Consider the following 17,140-nt stretch of genomic DNA (forward strand, 5'->3'; position numbering starts at 1 on the left):
ACTCCATATCATGCAGAACTTGACCGTGGCTGTCCAGTGTACTGGTGTTGCTTCTGACCACGGTTTTCAGTGCATTTATGTCAGACTTAATGACGCCGAGACCCGCTGTCAGTGTTGCTGGCTCCGCCTGGATAGCACCTAGCTTCTCATCGTTGTCTTTCCCCACCCATTTAATTTGGGCGAGGCGTGGCTCAAAGTAGGTTCGCTGCTTCTCCAGTACGGAGTCAGCATTGGCATCAATATCCTGCCAGCTGCTTTTGGCTTTTGTAGACATCGTTATCAGCTATCTTTTAACAAAAAGTCGCCAGTGTAGGAACCGGTAGCACAAGAGAAACAACAATCTGGCAGGGTTGAGCCGGGAGCTGAAAGCCTAGGCTGCCATCTTGTCTAGCTGATCACGTGACTCTCTAGATGGCGTAATCTGTTACTTGGATGACATTGATCACAGGACAGGACACAGAAACACACATGAGAAACCTGGAAGAGGCGCTAAAAAGACTGAAATGTCACAACCTTTGGTTAAGAGAGAGAAATGTGCCTTCCTCCAGCAAGGCATGTCTTATTTGCGACATGTCATTGATGCAGAGGGAATTCACCCAATACAGGAGAAATTTACAATTTACAATTTACAATTTGTCATTTGGCAGACGCTTTTATCCAAAGCGACATACATATGAGATTTTCATACATCACAAGCAAGGTTCTATACGGGAGAGAACAACATGAGTAAGTGCCCTAATGCAACTTTTGGTCCAACTGGACATAGGTGCTAGGAGACAGTGCTATGAGGTAATGCAAAAAGTGCAGAGTCGACCAGGGTTTTTTTTTTTTTTTTTTTAATAATAATGTTTGGTAAAGAGCTTGGTCTTTAGTCTTTTTCTAAAGATCAAGAAGGACTCTGCAGAACGAATGGAGTTTGGTAACTCGTTCCACCACCGGGGAACCACAGAATAAAAGAGTCTAGCTAGATTCTTGGGGCCTTTTGGAGGTGGCAGCACCAGGTGCCATTCATGGGCAGAGCGTAGTGAGTGGGAGGGAGCATAAACCTGAATGAGGGAGTTCAGGTAGGTTAGAGCAGTTTCGGTGGCAATTTTGTAGGCAAGCATCAAGGACTTATACTTGATGCAGGTAGCAACTGGGAGCCAGTGGAGGGATATAAACAGCGGAGTGACATGCACTCGTTTGAGCTGGTTAAATACCAGGCAAGCCGCTGCATTCTGTATCATCTGCAAAGGTTTTAACAAGCATGCTGGGAGCCCTGCCAGTAAGGAATTACAATAGTTGAGGCGTGATAGTACCAGCGCTTGTACTAGTTGTGTTGCATGCTCAGACAGGTGGGGTCTGATCTTCCTGATGTTGTACAGGGCAAATCGGCATGACCGAGCGACAGAGGTCACATGCTCTTTAAAAGTTAGTTGGTCATCAATCATGACACCCAAGTTTCTAGCAGATTTTGCAGGAGTGACCAGAGCTGAGTCAAGCTGGATACTGATCTCTTGCTGTATAGAGGGACTGGCTGGGATGACAAGGAGCTCAGTCTTTGATAGGTTAAACTGAAGGTATCGCTCCTTCATCCATGCCGAGATAACGGCAAGGCATACCGATATCCAAGCTGAGACAGTGGGGTCGTCTGGTGGGAATGAAAGGAGGAGCTGGGTATCGTCAGCATGTGAATGGTATGATAAGCTATGTGAGCGGATGACTGCACCACGTGCGGTGGTGTATACTGAGAAGAGAAGGGGTCCAAGCACCGACCCTTGAGGTACCCCTGTGGACAAGCAGTGGGATTTAGACACTTCTCCCCTCCCGGAAACTGCAAAGGATCTCCCTGAGAGGTAGGACTCAAACCTTAGGAGAGCAGATCCTGAGAAGCCAAGCTCAGCGAGTGTGGAGAGGAGGATTTGGTGGTTAACTGTGTCAAAGGCAGCTGATAGGTCGAGCAATAGTAGAACAGAGGACTGACCAGTAGCTCTAGCTGATCGTAGTGTTTCCACTAGAGATAAAAGCGCAGTCTCCGTAGAGTGTCTGCGTTTGAAACTGGATTGGCTGGGATCATGCAGGTTGTTATCAGAAAGGAATTCAGAGACCTGATTAAAGATTGTGTGCTCAAGAGTCTTGGGAAGGAAAGAGAGGAGTAACACCAGCCTGTAATTTTCAACCTGAGCTGGGTCGAGTGTAGGTTTTTTTAGCAGTGCGGTGTAGCAGAACCAATCTGCAACTGACCCTCTTCTAACCTCTTTACATTCCTCAGGAGAAGTGGAGTGATAAAACAATCAGACTTCTAAGAGTTATAGACCATTTGGAAGGGTCATGGAAAGGTGTGAGCCCAGGGAGAGACAGGATGTCTGGATTAGAGACATCTTCTCACATTCTTTCAGGACAACAAGAGTCACTGATAACACTTTTGCTTCTAATTTACATCTGTTCAAGACCTTCTCATGGAGGTGCTAACTCCCTTTTGATAGCCCATGGGAGTTCAGGACAATAAAACTGTCTGGATGGACAAATGCCATGTCTCCAAGGAATCCAAAAACCAAATAATGCTGACGGGTTGTAAATTAGACCCTCCTGAAGTAAGCTGTTCTGTATGTCTGTGTGCCTTATTATTATCTTAGCAAAATCACCAATTCTCTATGTTGAATCTAACTATGGATGTTATTACATTGCTAGAATCAGGATCTGTATGAAAACAATGCTTTCCCGATGTTTCTAGCTCCCAGGATGACAAAACTGTGAATTTAACTAGTTCAAAGGTTTTCTCTGAATTTTTACCATGGAACCATACTGCCATCTAGGGGTCCAGAGCAGTTGAGTTGAGTTTGCTTAGTAGAAGAACGTTATTAATAAAGTAACTGTAATAGTGGTAATTGCTTTGGCAACTATAGAGTGCCCTTCTTTATCTTGTTGTTACATTAAGTAGTTATGCTTTGGACCCTCAGTTATGTTAGAATGAGTATTAGAAAACTGTTATCGTGAAAATTGTTTAATGTCATCATTTATGCACAAGAAATGTTTAATGCACGTAGCTAAACACACATGTTGTTGTTGTTGAAGTATCATTGAAAACAGAATATGTCAAAATATATCGGATTGACCATAGTGAGAAGCAGATGAGTCCCTCGTGTGAATCTTTAATTAATTTCCGCTCCGTAGGATGAAATTCTGCCGCTCGCCTGTGAACCAACCTACAGGCGTGACGTCCTATTGATTAGACACACCCTGAAGCGGTGATAAAAGTAAGAAGCGCGCGTCCGATAGTGGTTCTTTCTCTAAGTTTCCCTGAAAGTTCATGCCTTGAACTTTCTCCTGTCTCTTCCGCGGAATTTCTTTAAGTTCTTTGTCTTTAGTATTTTTGTTCCGTCGTTTTCTCAGTTTTGGTTGCTACTCCTAAGCTTACAGAGTAGTTGATCCAATTCTACAGAAAACGCAATTTTTGTTAATCTTCTTCGTGAAAAGCTAATTTTTATTCGTCAAGCCAAGCCGCATAATTTCTATTTTTGTTGTTTAAGTCTAGTCATACGATAATAACTTTGAAGACGTTTCGACAGGCCATCGAAGAGTTTCTCAATCTTATTATTAGTAGTCAAAACCTTGCCAAACGGCCAACAACGAACTAGCCGCACCGAAGACCTGTAGCCTGCTGCTGACCCACTGATCCGGGTTAAAGAACCATCCGAAGCCGTTCCTCGTCTGTAACCGACACCGAAGACCCTCAGCTCCCGAGACATCCCTGTCCAGCGCCAGCTCTCATCAGCGGTTTGCTTGATCCGTCCGGCAGACTGCTGTACGGGCCAGAGTAACGGACAACCGGAGCCTCTTCGTGTCAGTTCGGAGCAGACCTCTACAGGAACATCGCTGACAAAGTAGGCATACTTAAGCGGTTTTGAATAAGAGTTGGTCCGTGAGGTTGAAATCCTGTTAATTTGTTAAATTCTCTAAATCGTTCATTCAACAAATTAAGTCCATATTTGCGTCCCCATTTCCCTTCAAAACCTACTTCTCACTATCGCCAAACTCATTTTCCCATCCTCTTGCCATAGGTTCCTCTGTGCAGTGTTTGTGTTAATCTACCTCATCTATATAATCTATCGTATTATTCATGATTCATATTCATTTCATTATTGTGTTTAATAAATAATCTTTTGCATACAAGTCGTTGTCAGACGGTGTCCTTTCAAGCTGAATACAAGCAATCCCTGTACTGAGAGTTCACGCCTTAGATTATCAGACTGATCTACTGTTGATTCATTCGTTCACTACATCAGCTTTAACAGATATAATATACAAAATCCTTCGTAGCTGACGAAGGTTGGTGCCCCTGGTAATATTAACGAATGTAACATTAATTTAGAGGTAATTCCCCTACAGCGGAAAATGAGAAGAGCGACGCTCTGTTAGCTGGTGGTATCCTACTGAGTTGGTCAGGCTTAGAGAACTGCTTGCTGATGGTTGAAACCTTATCAGTGAAGAAGGAAGCAAATTGATTGGCTGTGAGCAAAGTTGAGGGTGGAGGTGGTGGGGGGTTGAGTAGTGAGTTAAAAGCAGAAAATAGTTTCAGATCATCTTTGGCGCTACTGATTTTCTCCTGATTATAAGTGGACTTGCACTTTTCAGGTAGGAGGAGAATGCAGACTGGATAGTCTGATAGACACTGAGGTCAGAGGGATCTCGGGTTTTGCTCCATTTTCTCTCGGCTGCTCTGAGCACCGCCCGTTGCTCTCTGATGACACTGGTGAGCCACGGACTGGTGGAGGTTTTACGAGCAAGTTTGGATGAGAATGGACATAGATTGTTTAGAGAGACGGTTAGTGAAAAGCAGAGTGTGTCTGTTGCCTCCTTCACAGGGAGTGAGGAGAAAACACAGTGAGGAGGCATGGTTGCCAAGACCTCATCAGAAAGTTGAGCCAGTGTGAGGGACCAGAGGTTTCGTCTGAAGGAGACCATTTGAGGTGGAGCTTGAGGATCCTGACAGAAATGTGAGGCTATTGCCCAGGCAGCAGTTCCCACTACTACCACTGAACTTAAGTCTTTCCTCTCATTGCTGAGTTATTATGGAAAGTTTCTTCCAAACCTTTCTACCCTGACAGTGCCTATGACAGGATTACTGCAAAAAGATGCTAAGTGGGAGTGGTCAGCATCATGCCAGAAGGCATTTGATGAAGCTAAAAATAAGCTTCTCTCTAACAGAGTCCTTGTACATTATAACCCATAGCTGCCACTCATATTCACTTGTGATTGCTTCACCAGTACGGGTAGGTGCAGTGATTTCACATCAGTTGCCAGATGAAAGTGAAAAACCTGTAGCTTTTGCCTCTCAAATGCTTACCAAAGCTGAGAAAAACTACTCTCAGAAAGAAAAGGAAGCATTAGGCCTGGTTTTTGGAGTGACAAAGTTTCATGAGTATTTGCTTGGTCGCAAGTTCACAATGATAACAGACCACAAACCACTATTGAAGATCTTAGGTCCAAAAACAGGGGTACCTCCCCTAGTTGCAGCTAGGATGCAGAGATGGTCCCTGATTTTAGCAGCGTATACCTATGAGATCCAGTACATCCAGTACCATCTGAGCAGCATGGAAATATCCAGACTTCCAATACCAGACAACTGCTTTCCTAAACCAAATGTAGTGTTCAGGTTGTCTTACTTAGACAGTAAGTCTGCCCTTAACTGCAAAAGATGTCACAAAAGAAACAGAGAGAGACCCAATACTGGCTAGAGTGAAGCAACACGTTTTGTCAGGTTGGCCAAAGTATGTGAAACCCAAGTTTGACCTCACAGTAGAAGATGGTTGTGTGCATTGGGGTTTCAGATCGTGATGGCGAGATGAAGCTTCTTGAAGCCTTGAAGCCTTCTAGCCAAAAGGTTCAGAAAAAAGTTCATTTCTCAAGGCTTCATGTGCACACAAACCCCCCTGCTGGTCAAAGACTGTTAAACAGCCAGATATATTATAGGTAGTGATGGGTAGTACCGTGCCAGCGCTTCGGAGCGGAACCTATAAACTATAGGTAATTGTAATTGTAATTTTATTAATTTGTAATACACTTAAGACTGTTTTGCAACAGTGCAGTCATGGGAATGACTGCCAAGTAAAATAAATCAATTCATCTTAATGAATGCATTTCAGGTATCGTTCATGTATTCATTCATATAAATAAAATTTAGATTTTTGTTTAGTGTATTATGGGTATGTAACATGACAATACAATGGAATCTAATATTACTTGTCAAATGTTTATCAATAAATAATTTTGTAAATGTTTAAATAATGTAAGGGGAACAATTGTTTTCAAACTGTTGCAGTGTTAGGTAAGGGTAAGGGGCAGTGGATGTGCTTGTGAACATGAAGAGGGCAGTGAATTTGATTGTGCAACTTAAGGACTTTATTTATTTATATTCAGAAACAAAATATGGACTGGGTGCAGCCACATTCCCCTCATTATTTTCATGCAAAGCACGAAAATACCTCAGCATGGAGGTGTTGTTGTTGTACCCCAATTCTTTAGGACACAACAAACACTTCACCTTGGATTAAAAGAAAAGACAGTGAAAAATATAGTACATTGCATAACAAACATAAAACACATGTAACAATGTTACTGAAAGTTTTTTTTATTGGGGGGAGATCAGATCAAGATGTTCCCACACAGGGAAAACTTTCTGTTTCTCACTGGCCCCCCTAAAATGCACCTCTATGTCACACATAAACAAATAAATTGCCAACACTAACCCACGAAGTGTGAGTGGATTCATTGCGGTATATATATGTTCATAAATCACACCGATAGTTGAACCAATTCCTGAACCAGCAAGGCTTCAAACGTCACCAGTGACGTCACTTGCCCTACATGACACAGCGTCGATACGCGCTTCACTAAACACTTCCGGGGTTTCTCGACACATGCTCCGAAGCGTCGGCACGGTACAACCCATCACTAGTTTCAGAGTAGTCATTCCAGAAAAACTACAGAGCAGGTTATTATCAGAGTTACATGACACTGGAGCATGGTGAAAATGAAGTCTCTCACCAGAAGCTTATTTTGGTGGCCTACACTTGATGAGGACATTGAAAGTGAGGTAAATCTGTGTCACATATGTAAACAGCAGTGTAGCATGCCTGCCACAGCACCTGTGCATACATGGAAATGGGCTTCATGTCCATGGGAGAGAATACACCTTGATTTTGCAGAGGACAATAAGCACATGTTTCTGGTGGTCATGGATGCATAATATGCATATATAATACGCATAATATGCTCGCTGGCCTGAAATAGTCCACATGCAAACCACTACAACCAGTAAAACTATTGAAGCATTGAGGAACCTGTTTGCAGCATACGTTTTACCAAAAGAGGTGGTGACAGACAATGGACCTCAATTTACTTCAGGTGAACATTCTTCAAGATGAATGCTGTTAAATATATTAAAACTCCATCTTATCATCCTGCATTGAACAGATTGGCTGAAAGAATGCTGTTAAACACATTAAAACTCCATTTTATCATCCCGCCTTGAACGGATTTGCTGAAAGATTGGTCCAAAACTTTAAAAAGTCTTTAGCCAAGAACAGAGCAGTTGGTGGCATGACATTGCAGCATTGTATTGCTAATTTCTTGTTTAGCTACCACAACGTGCCACACACAACCACCAAGAAAACACCAGCAGACCTGTTTTTAAAGAGAAAGGTCTGTACTAGACTTTCCCTTGTGAAATCAGAAGTGTCTCGGGCTTTCCCCATGAATATTCCAAGCCAGACACATAGGAAGAGAAAACTCAGATCTTTCTCTGTAGGTCAGGCTGTACACTAAAAAACTACAGGGGAGGAGAGAAGTGGTTGGATGGTGTGATAACTGATGCGTTGGGTCCTGTAATATACATGGTGTCTGTAAATGGAACATGTGTGAAATGACATGTAAATGGCAGATGTTGAATGCAAAGAGAAACAATGGGATTACCATTTTGACACTGGAGCTGATGTGAGTGCCACAGAGAATGTCACTCCTGTCTGTAAGCAGATGCCTGAGGACCACCAGAGCTCAGTGGAGCCTAACCAAGCTCTGGAAAACTCTTCAACATTAGTCAGCACGGAGCACCCTTAAAGAAATGTGCGCCCTCCTCAACGTTTGGACTTATGATGAACTGTCAGGATGTCACAATCTCGGTCTCTCATCCACCTCCGATCACTCAGCTGCAGTGTTTTTTCCACTCTCACTCCCTCTGCTCCACTCTACCTGCCAGCCGCGCCCACCTCATCAGCTCTACTCTGCTCACCTGCCGACACAGCTGCAGCTCATCATAATCAGCCCTGCATATAAGCCTCTCCAGCACTCTAACTTGTTGCCAGATTGTTCTTCTGCAGTATGCAAGACTTTCTAGCGTTATCCTGTTTGATCACCCGTTGCCGACTTTGCCTGTCCCCGACCTGCTCTCCTCGTCTGCCTCCCAGTAAACTTACCTGCCTTCTGTCCCTGACCTCGCGCTCTGCATCAGCGTTTCTGGTGTCTGACTGCTCTCCTGGAAACGATTCATCCGCCTGGCTTCGGCTTTCCTCTTGCCTGCTCCCCATCGGTACTTCTGCTCCCGTGGACCGCTCATCTGGCTTCGACCCCCCCGCCGCCTGCTTCTGACTACTCCTCTGCTCTCTCCTCGCCGGCACCGCTGCTCGATCAGCTGTTTCTTCCGGCTGCGGAGCTTCCTCCTCGTCATCAGCGGCTGAAGCAAGTTAGGGGAGAGTGAGACACTTTTTACATTTGCTCCCCTCTAAGTGAGATGAAATGATATATCAGTAAAATTTACACATTTCCCATTAATTCAGGATGTTTCCTCGCAATGGAAATTGTCAGAACGTATTCAGGACGAAGGGAAGTGAAAATATGATTGTTTTTAAAAAAGTGGTCTTGTGTCTCACTTTACCCCAGCCCAGGGGTAAACTGAGACGAACCCGAAAAATCAATGGGGTAAAGTGAACCAGCTGGGGGTAAAGTGATCCACTTTTTCCACTCTGAAACTACCATAGCAATACATATTGTAACAGTTACAATCCTGACAGCTCGCTTGACAACCACACGTTCCAGAACTAATGTCGGACTTGTAACAGAATAATGGGGATTGGTCAATTAAGCACATTTTTTCTAAACCCTTCAAAGTAACTCTGAACAAAATTGTCAGGACCTGTTAGGTTTGTTTAGTGGTATGTTCTGTCTTGTCTCTTGTTTATCTCCTGTTTTATTTTGATGAGCTGTCTATGTCATATCCCTCTTCCTGTCGAGTTTCTGTCATTGTCTCCCCACCCCTCGTGTCCCTAAGCTGTGCTCTCCCTCCCTTCTTTGCCAGATCGCCTCATCTGTTTCAGTGAATGTATCCAGCATTTCTTTGTGTATTCTGTGACCTTGACCCAGTTTCAGTTTGACTACAAGTTTAGCTTAGTGATTTTAATACTTCTGCCTGTGTGGACTGATCTTCTGGTTTCGACCCTGGTAATAAACTGACTTGCCCTCTTGCAAATTGTTTGTCTGTGCCTCTGCTTTGTGCATCACCCTGCTCTGATCGTTACAAAAATCAAAATACAACATAATATAATTCAAAATGTTTTAATTAACATTTAAATGACAATCAGTTAGATTAGAACACAGCCAGAACCAGCTATTAACAGCCTGAGACTCGAACACTTAACCAGACCCATCTGGGTCGAAACATCAGCCTATAACCAGGCCTAGCCTACTCTACATTACTGGCAAAGATGAGGAGTTGCTCACTCCATGTGGTTCTTCCAGGCCTTCCCAGGGATGTTGCTTCTGGAGTTCGGACAGAGAGATGGCGACACGCTAAAAAGCTGCCAAACCAAGCTTCACCTAAAGTAGACAGTTCATTATTATAAGATTTAGCTTTGTGGCAAGATCAGTTGGCCTTAGTTAATCTACCAGAATCATGTGATGCACACCCTAGCCTACCTGCACATTGTGCCTTTGTCCAATTGGCAGGGACAGGGACATTGTTTTTAACTGCATATTCAAATGCTAGTTGATGGCACTTAGATGGAGAAAGACAGTGGAACTGTTCTGCTAATTGTTTTAAGTGTTTTGCAAGCTCCTCCTCCATCTCATCTGTGAGAATTCTTTTAGTCTCGGCTACTGGACCCCAGCCCACTGCTGTTTCTCCTTTCTTCTCTTTCTTTTTTCCCCTCCTTGACCTCAGCAGCTGCACTCTTCATCTCTGTGAGGGGTGTTTGGCCCCAGGCTGTCTTCCTCGTATATTTCCTTGGCATGATGACTTCTCTACAATGTTAATGACATTAAAAAATAAAACATACATAATGTAATATTACATTAGAATATGTTCAGGACTGAACTTAACTTGTGCTTCATGGTAGGGTAAAGTGAGACACTGTCTCACTTTACCCTACAGCATGTCTCACTTTACCTAGCATGTCTCACTTCACCTCACCCCCACCATTTTAGGAAAAACAACCTCTCTTAGCAATTCAGGCTAATCTTCAGCTTGCACCATCACATGGTTTCATATGTTGGTAGTTCATCAACATGTGTGATATAAGTTTTTCTTCCCAAAATAATTTGCTTTGGCACAACAGTTGATTAAGTTGAGCGCATATTTTTTTACTTTTAACTGCAAAAAATATATTTTTGTGAAAAAAAAAAAAACATGCTTACCACAGCACCGTGAGGTCCTTTCCTTCATAACCATGGGGAAATGGGAGGGGCTTGAAAACATAATGGTCACATGACCACAAATGTGTACCATTGCCTAGATACAGGGGGTGTCTCACATTACCCCTCTCTCCCCTACTCTGCTGCCCGCCGGCACCGCTGCTCGATCAGCTGTTTCTTCGGCTGCGGAGCTTCCTCCTGGTCATCAGCGGCTGAAGCAATTTACTCCGCTGCCCGCCGGCACCGCTGCGCGATCAGCTGTTTCTTCGGCTGCGGAGCATCCCCCTCGTCATCAGCGGCTTTGGTAAGCCACTTCTCTTTCCCTCGCTTGAGCCCCAGAGACATTGTGAGAACGCTCAGCTGGGAGAACGAACTTAATTCCGTGTTACTTACTCTGATCCATACCTTGTTTCCTGTGGTAATAAAGGTCATTACCAACTGTTCCTGCTCTTCGTTGTACTGCATTTGGGTCCAAAACACGCCCGTTTCACAGGAAGAGACTATGCATTGAAGTCTCATATTTTGGCTAAGCACCATTATTGTATGCAAGGTGGTTGAGTTGGAAACCTTGTAGGTATGTCAGTTATTTGCAATTACTTTTTTCTGGTTCAAAAACAAAACATGTTCAAAGTAAGGGAACATAGAACAGAAACATTGTTAACTCTAAATCTACATGGGAGGAGCTGTGGTGTTTCAAAGGAAAAAGCAAGTAAAAGATAAAATTGAGAAGAACATGTTCTTATACTGGGGCGCCACACTGTTTGAGGGCGCTGTGTTGTAACCTGTTAATTCCTATAGAGGGCACCAAGAGGTTTTAGAGTTGCCAGTGTAAATGACCTTTAACATTACCCACAGTATTGATATAAACGTGTTTTTATGTTTATTTAATTATATTCTTTAAAGCCAGGCCTTTATTTTCTTTATTTAGAGCAGACGTAAGACTGTGCTTTTATTTTGAAAGCGCCCCGCCAAAAACACGGGTTTCCGATCTTCTATGGGTAGCAAGAAAGTGTGTCAACAGAACTAAACACGTATTTGTGAAAAAAGCGTGTCTGTTAAAAGGAAGAAAGAGTGTGTTTCATGAGTACCTGGCTGATAAGGGCACAAGGTTCGTTTATCGCCTGTCGTGTTGTGGAGCGTTAGGCTCGAAGTTTCATACCTTCAATGCTCTTTATAATGTGTTTAAGTTATCGCTAGCACGAGTGCTAACTAGCATTAGCTGACCTTCCATGTCCGTCTATCGGGGCCGGTTGTCATAAACAGACCTCCGGTTACGTCTTTATTTGCTCTGCTAGTGTAACAGAAGGTGTTTGTGTGTATTGTGTAGCACTTCATGCGGTTAAAAAGCGATGTGTGATTAAAGGTGAACAGTTAAAATGTTTATTTTCTGTTAAATATTATAAATACAATGCACTCCATAGGAGGTTGTCATTCAGTTAAAAATGTGCATTTTATTCATGATTGTTACATCAGCCGTGTTAGTAGCAGTTAAAATATACATAAATACAGTATTTCATTTCATTGTGCAAAACCTGTAAGGTTAAAAATAAGTCATTAATATACAGAAAGATAAATGTATGTATTTTTTTATTTTCTTTCTCATACCTCTTACGGTGCTACATGGTGTTACACGGTGTTACACAATGTTCCATGGTGTATGTGATAAAAATGGTTCATGGAATTAAACACTGAAGCATCAGTTGGAGAGTATGGCCATCATTCAGCCGGGGATGCTACAGCCAGTGTAACCGGGAACTGCTGTAGTACAGATGTACTGGATTTTGCCTGTCTACTAATAAAGTTAGCTAACGGTTGCCAACATCTCCTCTCGTTTGTCACCAGTGGTATTTTCCCGCACAGGCTATTGACACAACAGGTGTAATTTCCATTTTTCATCTTTATTTGCCAAGTGAAGACCACAGGTGACTGAAATCATGTCATGATTTGGTTTAGTTTTGTTATTTCTTTATTGTTGAAGGTTGCCCTCATATGTCATGTCGTGCTTTACTTCCTGTGTTTTCCCTGGTATGTAATTATTGACTTGTGCCACCTGTCCCTCACTTTTTCACCTATGCCTCATAAGTCCTCCCTTCCCAGTACATTTAAGCCAGTGCTTTCCCCGTTGTCTTTGCCTGATTGTCATCCTTTCATCACGTGCCAACCTTCTTGTGAGTTTTCCTGTCTTTCACAGTGTTTTTGGATTTATGGACCCTATGCCCTGTATTTTTGGTATTATATTTTGGTTTTGTTTGGTTTCACCTCTGACCAGCCTCACATTCCTGTAAGTCTTCATTTGGTTGCCATTTTGCTTAATTAACTGGACCGCTCCAGCTCTGCCTTTGAGTCTGTATTTGGGTTTCATTACCATGTTTCTCCTTGACAATTTATGAAAAACAAGATAAGACTTTATTGATCCCACTGAGGATAAGGAAGCAGAACTCCTTCCAGAAGCAGGAATTAAACTGCACACCATGATTAGAAACAATGCCCTGGGAAAAAACTTGAAGCTGGAACATGGTAGACAACGGCACCTCTGCTGTCTCTTTGGTGGAGGGCAATTTGAACAAGGGAATGAAATGAGCCATCTTGGAAAAATGATCAACAAATGAGAGAATGACTGTTACCTTCAGAGACAGGAAGGCTGGTAATGAAGTCCACTTAGATGTGAGACCACTTTCTCCGAGGAATGGGCAGGGGACAGAACAATGCAGCAGGAAGGTGACGAGAGGGTTTGCTGGGGGTAGAGACAGTACAATGAATTCTCTCACCTCCTTTCTCATAACTGGCCACCAGAACCACTGCCGGATGAAACAACAGATTGAATACCTGGGCAGACAGTTGGGTGGTGACAATCAATCTCACCAATCTAAAAGCTGCATCTTCTGGCAGAAATTTAAATCTGCTTAGCCTGTAGTTAAGACTGTGAAAAGATGGGCCACTGATGCAAAGCTGGAACAACAGACCTGCTTTGACTGCAATGATTGGCTTTGAGGCTGCTCCAGCAGATCTGGATGAATTTGCTTTTGTTCTGATTGTACAACACATTATGACTTGCCTATTGTGCTGGCATTGTTGTAATGGTAGCACAAAGTCATTCTGTTTACAGGATAATGTATATAATCTAACAACTTCCCCTGCTCTGGGCTGTTTCTTGCCATCTCACACTCGAGACAGCAAGGAAGGAGTCCATCTGCAGGCATCAGAATAAACTCTCAGAAAGACAACGAATGACTTCGGGCTTTTTAGTACAAAATTGGCAGAACAAACTTGGCTTTGTCGGCAGGATCACCGGTGAGACGGTGTTCGGGACTCAGCGCTGTGGGTATTAAGTCTGTACAGCCGGAGTCTGGGACTCCAAAACCTCAAACATCCTTATCAGCGTTGGTAGAAAAGTGGGGGACCTGACATGTGGGGACCAATGTTCACTCACTGGCATGATCCAGAGAACTTTTTCTGGCACACAACCTTGTCTTTCTGGTGAGTAAATTCAGAAACAGCATAAGATCCTCTCCACCATGGGTGCGTTGTAATAGACTTAATAACAGGGCAGGTTTTGGATCAAGGAAGCTTCGGGTCTGGGACCCATAGAGGGCACATTTTGAAAACTGTTGTAGGGCCTGGGACCCATAGAGACAGCCCTTGTGCTCATTGATAAAGCTTTGAATGTTACCATCAACAATCGTTTAGTTTTAGGTTTACAGTTCTAAGAACGCAAGGGGATAGAATATTTTTACATTACACCCTCACTAGCCCCCCTAAAAGTGGGGAGTTTAATAAAAAAAAGAAAGAAATGAATTTAAGGTTAAAAGAAAAAACTTTAGAGAAAACTAACAGTAAATATCCACATTTGATTAGTTGAAGTAGCAATAAATTAAAATCCAAGAGCCTTACAAATCCACATAAGAGAAGAAGAAACTAAAAAATCCAAAAAAAATTTTCTCTCTCTCTCTTCGTCTTCTCCTTTTTCTTTTCAACAATGGGTTCCAACAGCAATAAGGGTAAGGCATCTGAAAATGAACTTCTGGTGTTTTCTCCGAATAGTCAGTTTATGATCACAAAATATGGTGAACAAAGTACTGACCAAATTAAAATCTGGGTTAAGGAGTGTGGGTTTCCATGCACTGGCAGTTTCAGCCCAACATAATTAGAAAACTTGAAAATCCAACTAAAACAGAAAAGGCAAAAAACCAGTCAGTCAAAACAAAAGAAAAAAAGAAAATTGTTTAAAGCAAAATGGCAAACGTATGCTTGTTGGCTCACTGATGCCAGTACAAAATTGCCAGAACAATAATCAATATGAAATGTGCAATCCAGATGAACTGAGCTGGGCTGGCAGGGAGGAGATTTTCAACAAATCATGGGAGCTGTGCCCTGCAATTGCCTACTAGGCAAATAGGTCAGTGGAGGATGCAGTTAACATGGGACTGGTGTTAGACCCACCAGTGTGAAACCCAGGCAAATGCGGCCTCCAGCCGAAGCAAGTTCCCCGCTATCTGACTGCCTAACCAGGAATCTACCTACATAACTCCCCCCTAGTCTTCATGAGGCGTAGCGGCGGGTATTTACGCACTATAGCCCGCTGGCCCGAGAGAAGCGACCAGATAAACTGGCAACCACCCCGGAACCACGGATGTGCTCCGGATGTGAATTTAGGGAAAAGGCAAAGGGAAGCTCTAGCCATCGTACCCCAACACTACAAAACGCCCCCAACGAAACCCAAAGGGGAGACGCCGCTGAAACCTACCAGGGGAACAGCTCCTACAGGTAACACAGACACAAACACACAGGCGGATCAACACTTACCTTCCCAAACCTACGTGTAGAACCGCAGTCAACAGCACAGAAAAAACACGTCTCCCTCGCCACAACACAACAAACCACGCGCTGCAAAAACATACTCAAACTCACCCTCAAAATACATCTCCCGGAGCACAACACGTAAGCACCTACAATACAAGGTTACCTACCTACATCAGCCACAGGGGGAAATCCCCGTGACGTCAATTCTGCACGAGAGTCTCCCTATTTCCGCCGACGCGCAGCCAATTAAACTGGACCAACACGTGCTCTTACACAAACAAAGCGCTCGACTAAACCAGGTCAATCAAACTTTCATAAAACTTACTTACTTAGGAGAAAACAAGGGAAACATACAAAATCTCCCTGGCACTTCAAGCGGACGAGCCCCCAATTTGTTACGGCCGGCTTGTAGGCCACAACAAATAAGGGAGACGCAAACGGGCGGCTCCAAAAATTAACAAAAGTTTATTAAATAATGCAAACAAGGAAAAATGCTATGGGGTGTGGGAATCAGTGTCAGTGGTGTGTGTGGGTGCATGGGTGTGTTGTATAGTATGTGGTGCATGTTGTCAGTGCGAAACCAAAAGACAATAACTCAAAAATGAGTAGGCAGCATGGCGTGGTGAAGACCGACGAGAGCGTGGCAGCAGCCCGCTGCTGCTGCTGTGATTGACGAGCACGAACCCCCACGTGGACTGGGCAGGTGGGGTTAAGTAACTTGGGAACACTGGCCAGGTGTTCCCAGTTACTTAATGTCCTCCTAGCTCCACCCAGTTGAGTACCTGCAAGACAGAGCACACACACAGTATCCTCAAAGGACTAAGGCCCTGGGGCCGTCACAGGCCCTTAAAGGGAGTGCCTGGCCTACCAGTAGGGCTTTTGCTGGGAAGCACACTGTCTTTAGACCTTGATTTGGCTGCTTGTTTGCTCGCAACTGGAGGCTTATTTACCATATTTGCTGGGTACAGGGTACAGCTCTGGGGAAGAAGCTGTTCCTGTGCCTGCTGGTGCGGGAACAGAGGCTCCTGAACCTCCTACCAGATGGTAGGGAGGTCCATGGTTGGGAGCTGTCACTGATGATGTTGCATGGCCTTCTTAGACACTGCTTGCACGGGAGGTCCTCGATGGCAGTTAGCTGGGCACCGGTGATGTACTGGGTGATTTTCATCACCCGTTGCAGGGTCTTCCACTCGGAGACTGTGTGGCTGCTGTACCATACTGAGCTGTATGAAGTGTGTAGTGATATATACAGGTAAAACAACAGTGTATTTTGGTATATACAGTATGTGAAATAGAACAGGTTGAAAATGGCAGCAGGAATATGCAGTCAGTCAAATATATAGCAGCATAATTATATACTAAGGATAAGTGCAGAGTGACCTGAGGTGATAACAAAGCTGCAAAAATACTAATTTACAGTTTAGCAGTCTGATGGCCTGGGGGAAAAAGCTGTTGTAGAACCTGGAGGTCCGGGTTTCCAGAGGCCAGCAGGGAGAACAGATCATGGTGGGGGTGTGAGGAGTCCCTGATGATGTTTTCAGCATGAGACATGCAGCGTATGGGTGCAATGTCCTGAATGGAGGCTAGAGAAGTCCTAATGATTTTCTCTGCTGTCCTCACCACTCTCCTCACATTCTTCAAGTCAGCAGCACTGCAGCCTCCACACCACACAGAGATA

At 43.7% G+C, this 17,140-nt stretch overlaps 1 protein-coding gene and 1 pseudogene across 7 annotated transcripts in view; both read right to left on the reverse strand.

Annotated features, from left to right (window-relative positions):
* Positions 1-10,707, reverse strand: part of LOC143330424 (uncharacterized) — a 29,854-nt gene extending 19,147 nt beyond the window's left edge. For 4 of the 7 annotated variants that reach the window (XR_013077956.1, XM_076747004.1, XM_076747006.1 and 1 more), the window contains exons 1-3: positions 10,666-10,689; positions 9,949-10,272; positions 8,454-8,710 (exon numbers count right to left, since the gene is read on the reverse strand). Coding sequence is in view for 3 of the 7 variants with exons in the window: in XM_076747004.1 (XP_076603119.1) it covers positions 8,454-8,710; positions 9,949-10,005 (314 nt within the window). In the remaining 4 variants the exon portion in view is untranslated. Of the gene's footprint in view, positions 1-8,453; positions 8,711-9,753; positions 9,798-9,948; positions 10,273-10,665 lie in introns of those variants that run through there. The other 3 variants (XR_013077962.1, XR_013077959.1, XR_013077961.1) reach the window with 2 other exon arrangements.
* On the reverse strand, positions 3,751-5,391 carry LOC143330509 (uncharacterized; annotated as a pseudogene).
* Positions 10,708-17,140: the final 6,433 nt, after the last annotated feature.

Source organism: Chaetodon auriga, chromosome 13, assembly GCF_051107435.1.
Source record: "Chaetodon auriga isolate fChaAug3 chromosome 13, fChaAug3.hap1, whole genome shotgun sequence".
In the NCBI taxonomy this organism is placed as follows: Eukaryota; Metazoa; Chordata; class Actinopteri; order Chaetodontiformes; family Chaetodontidae; genus Chaetodon; species Chaetodon auriga.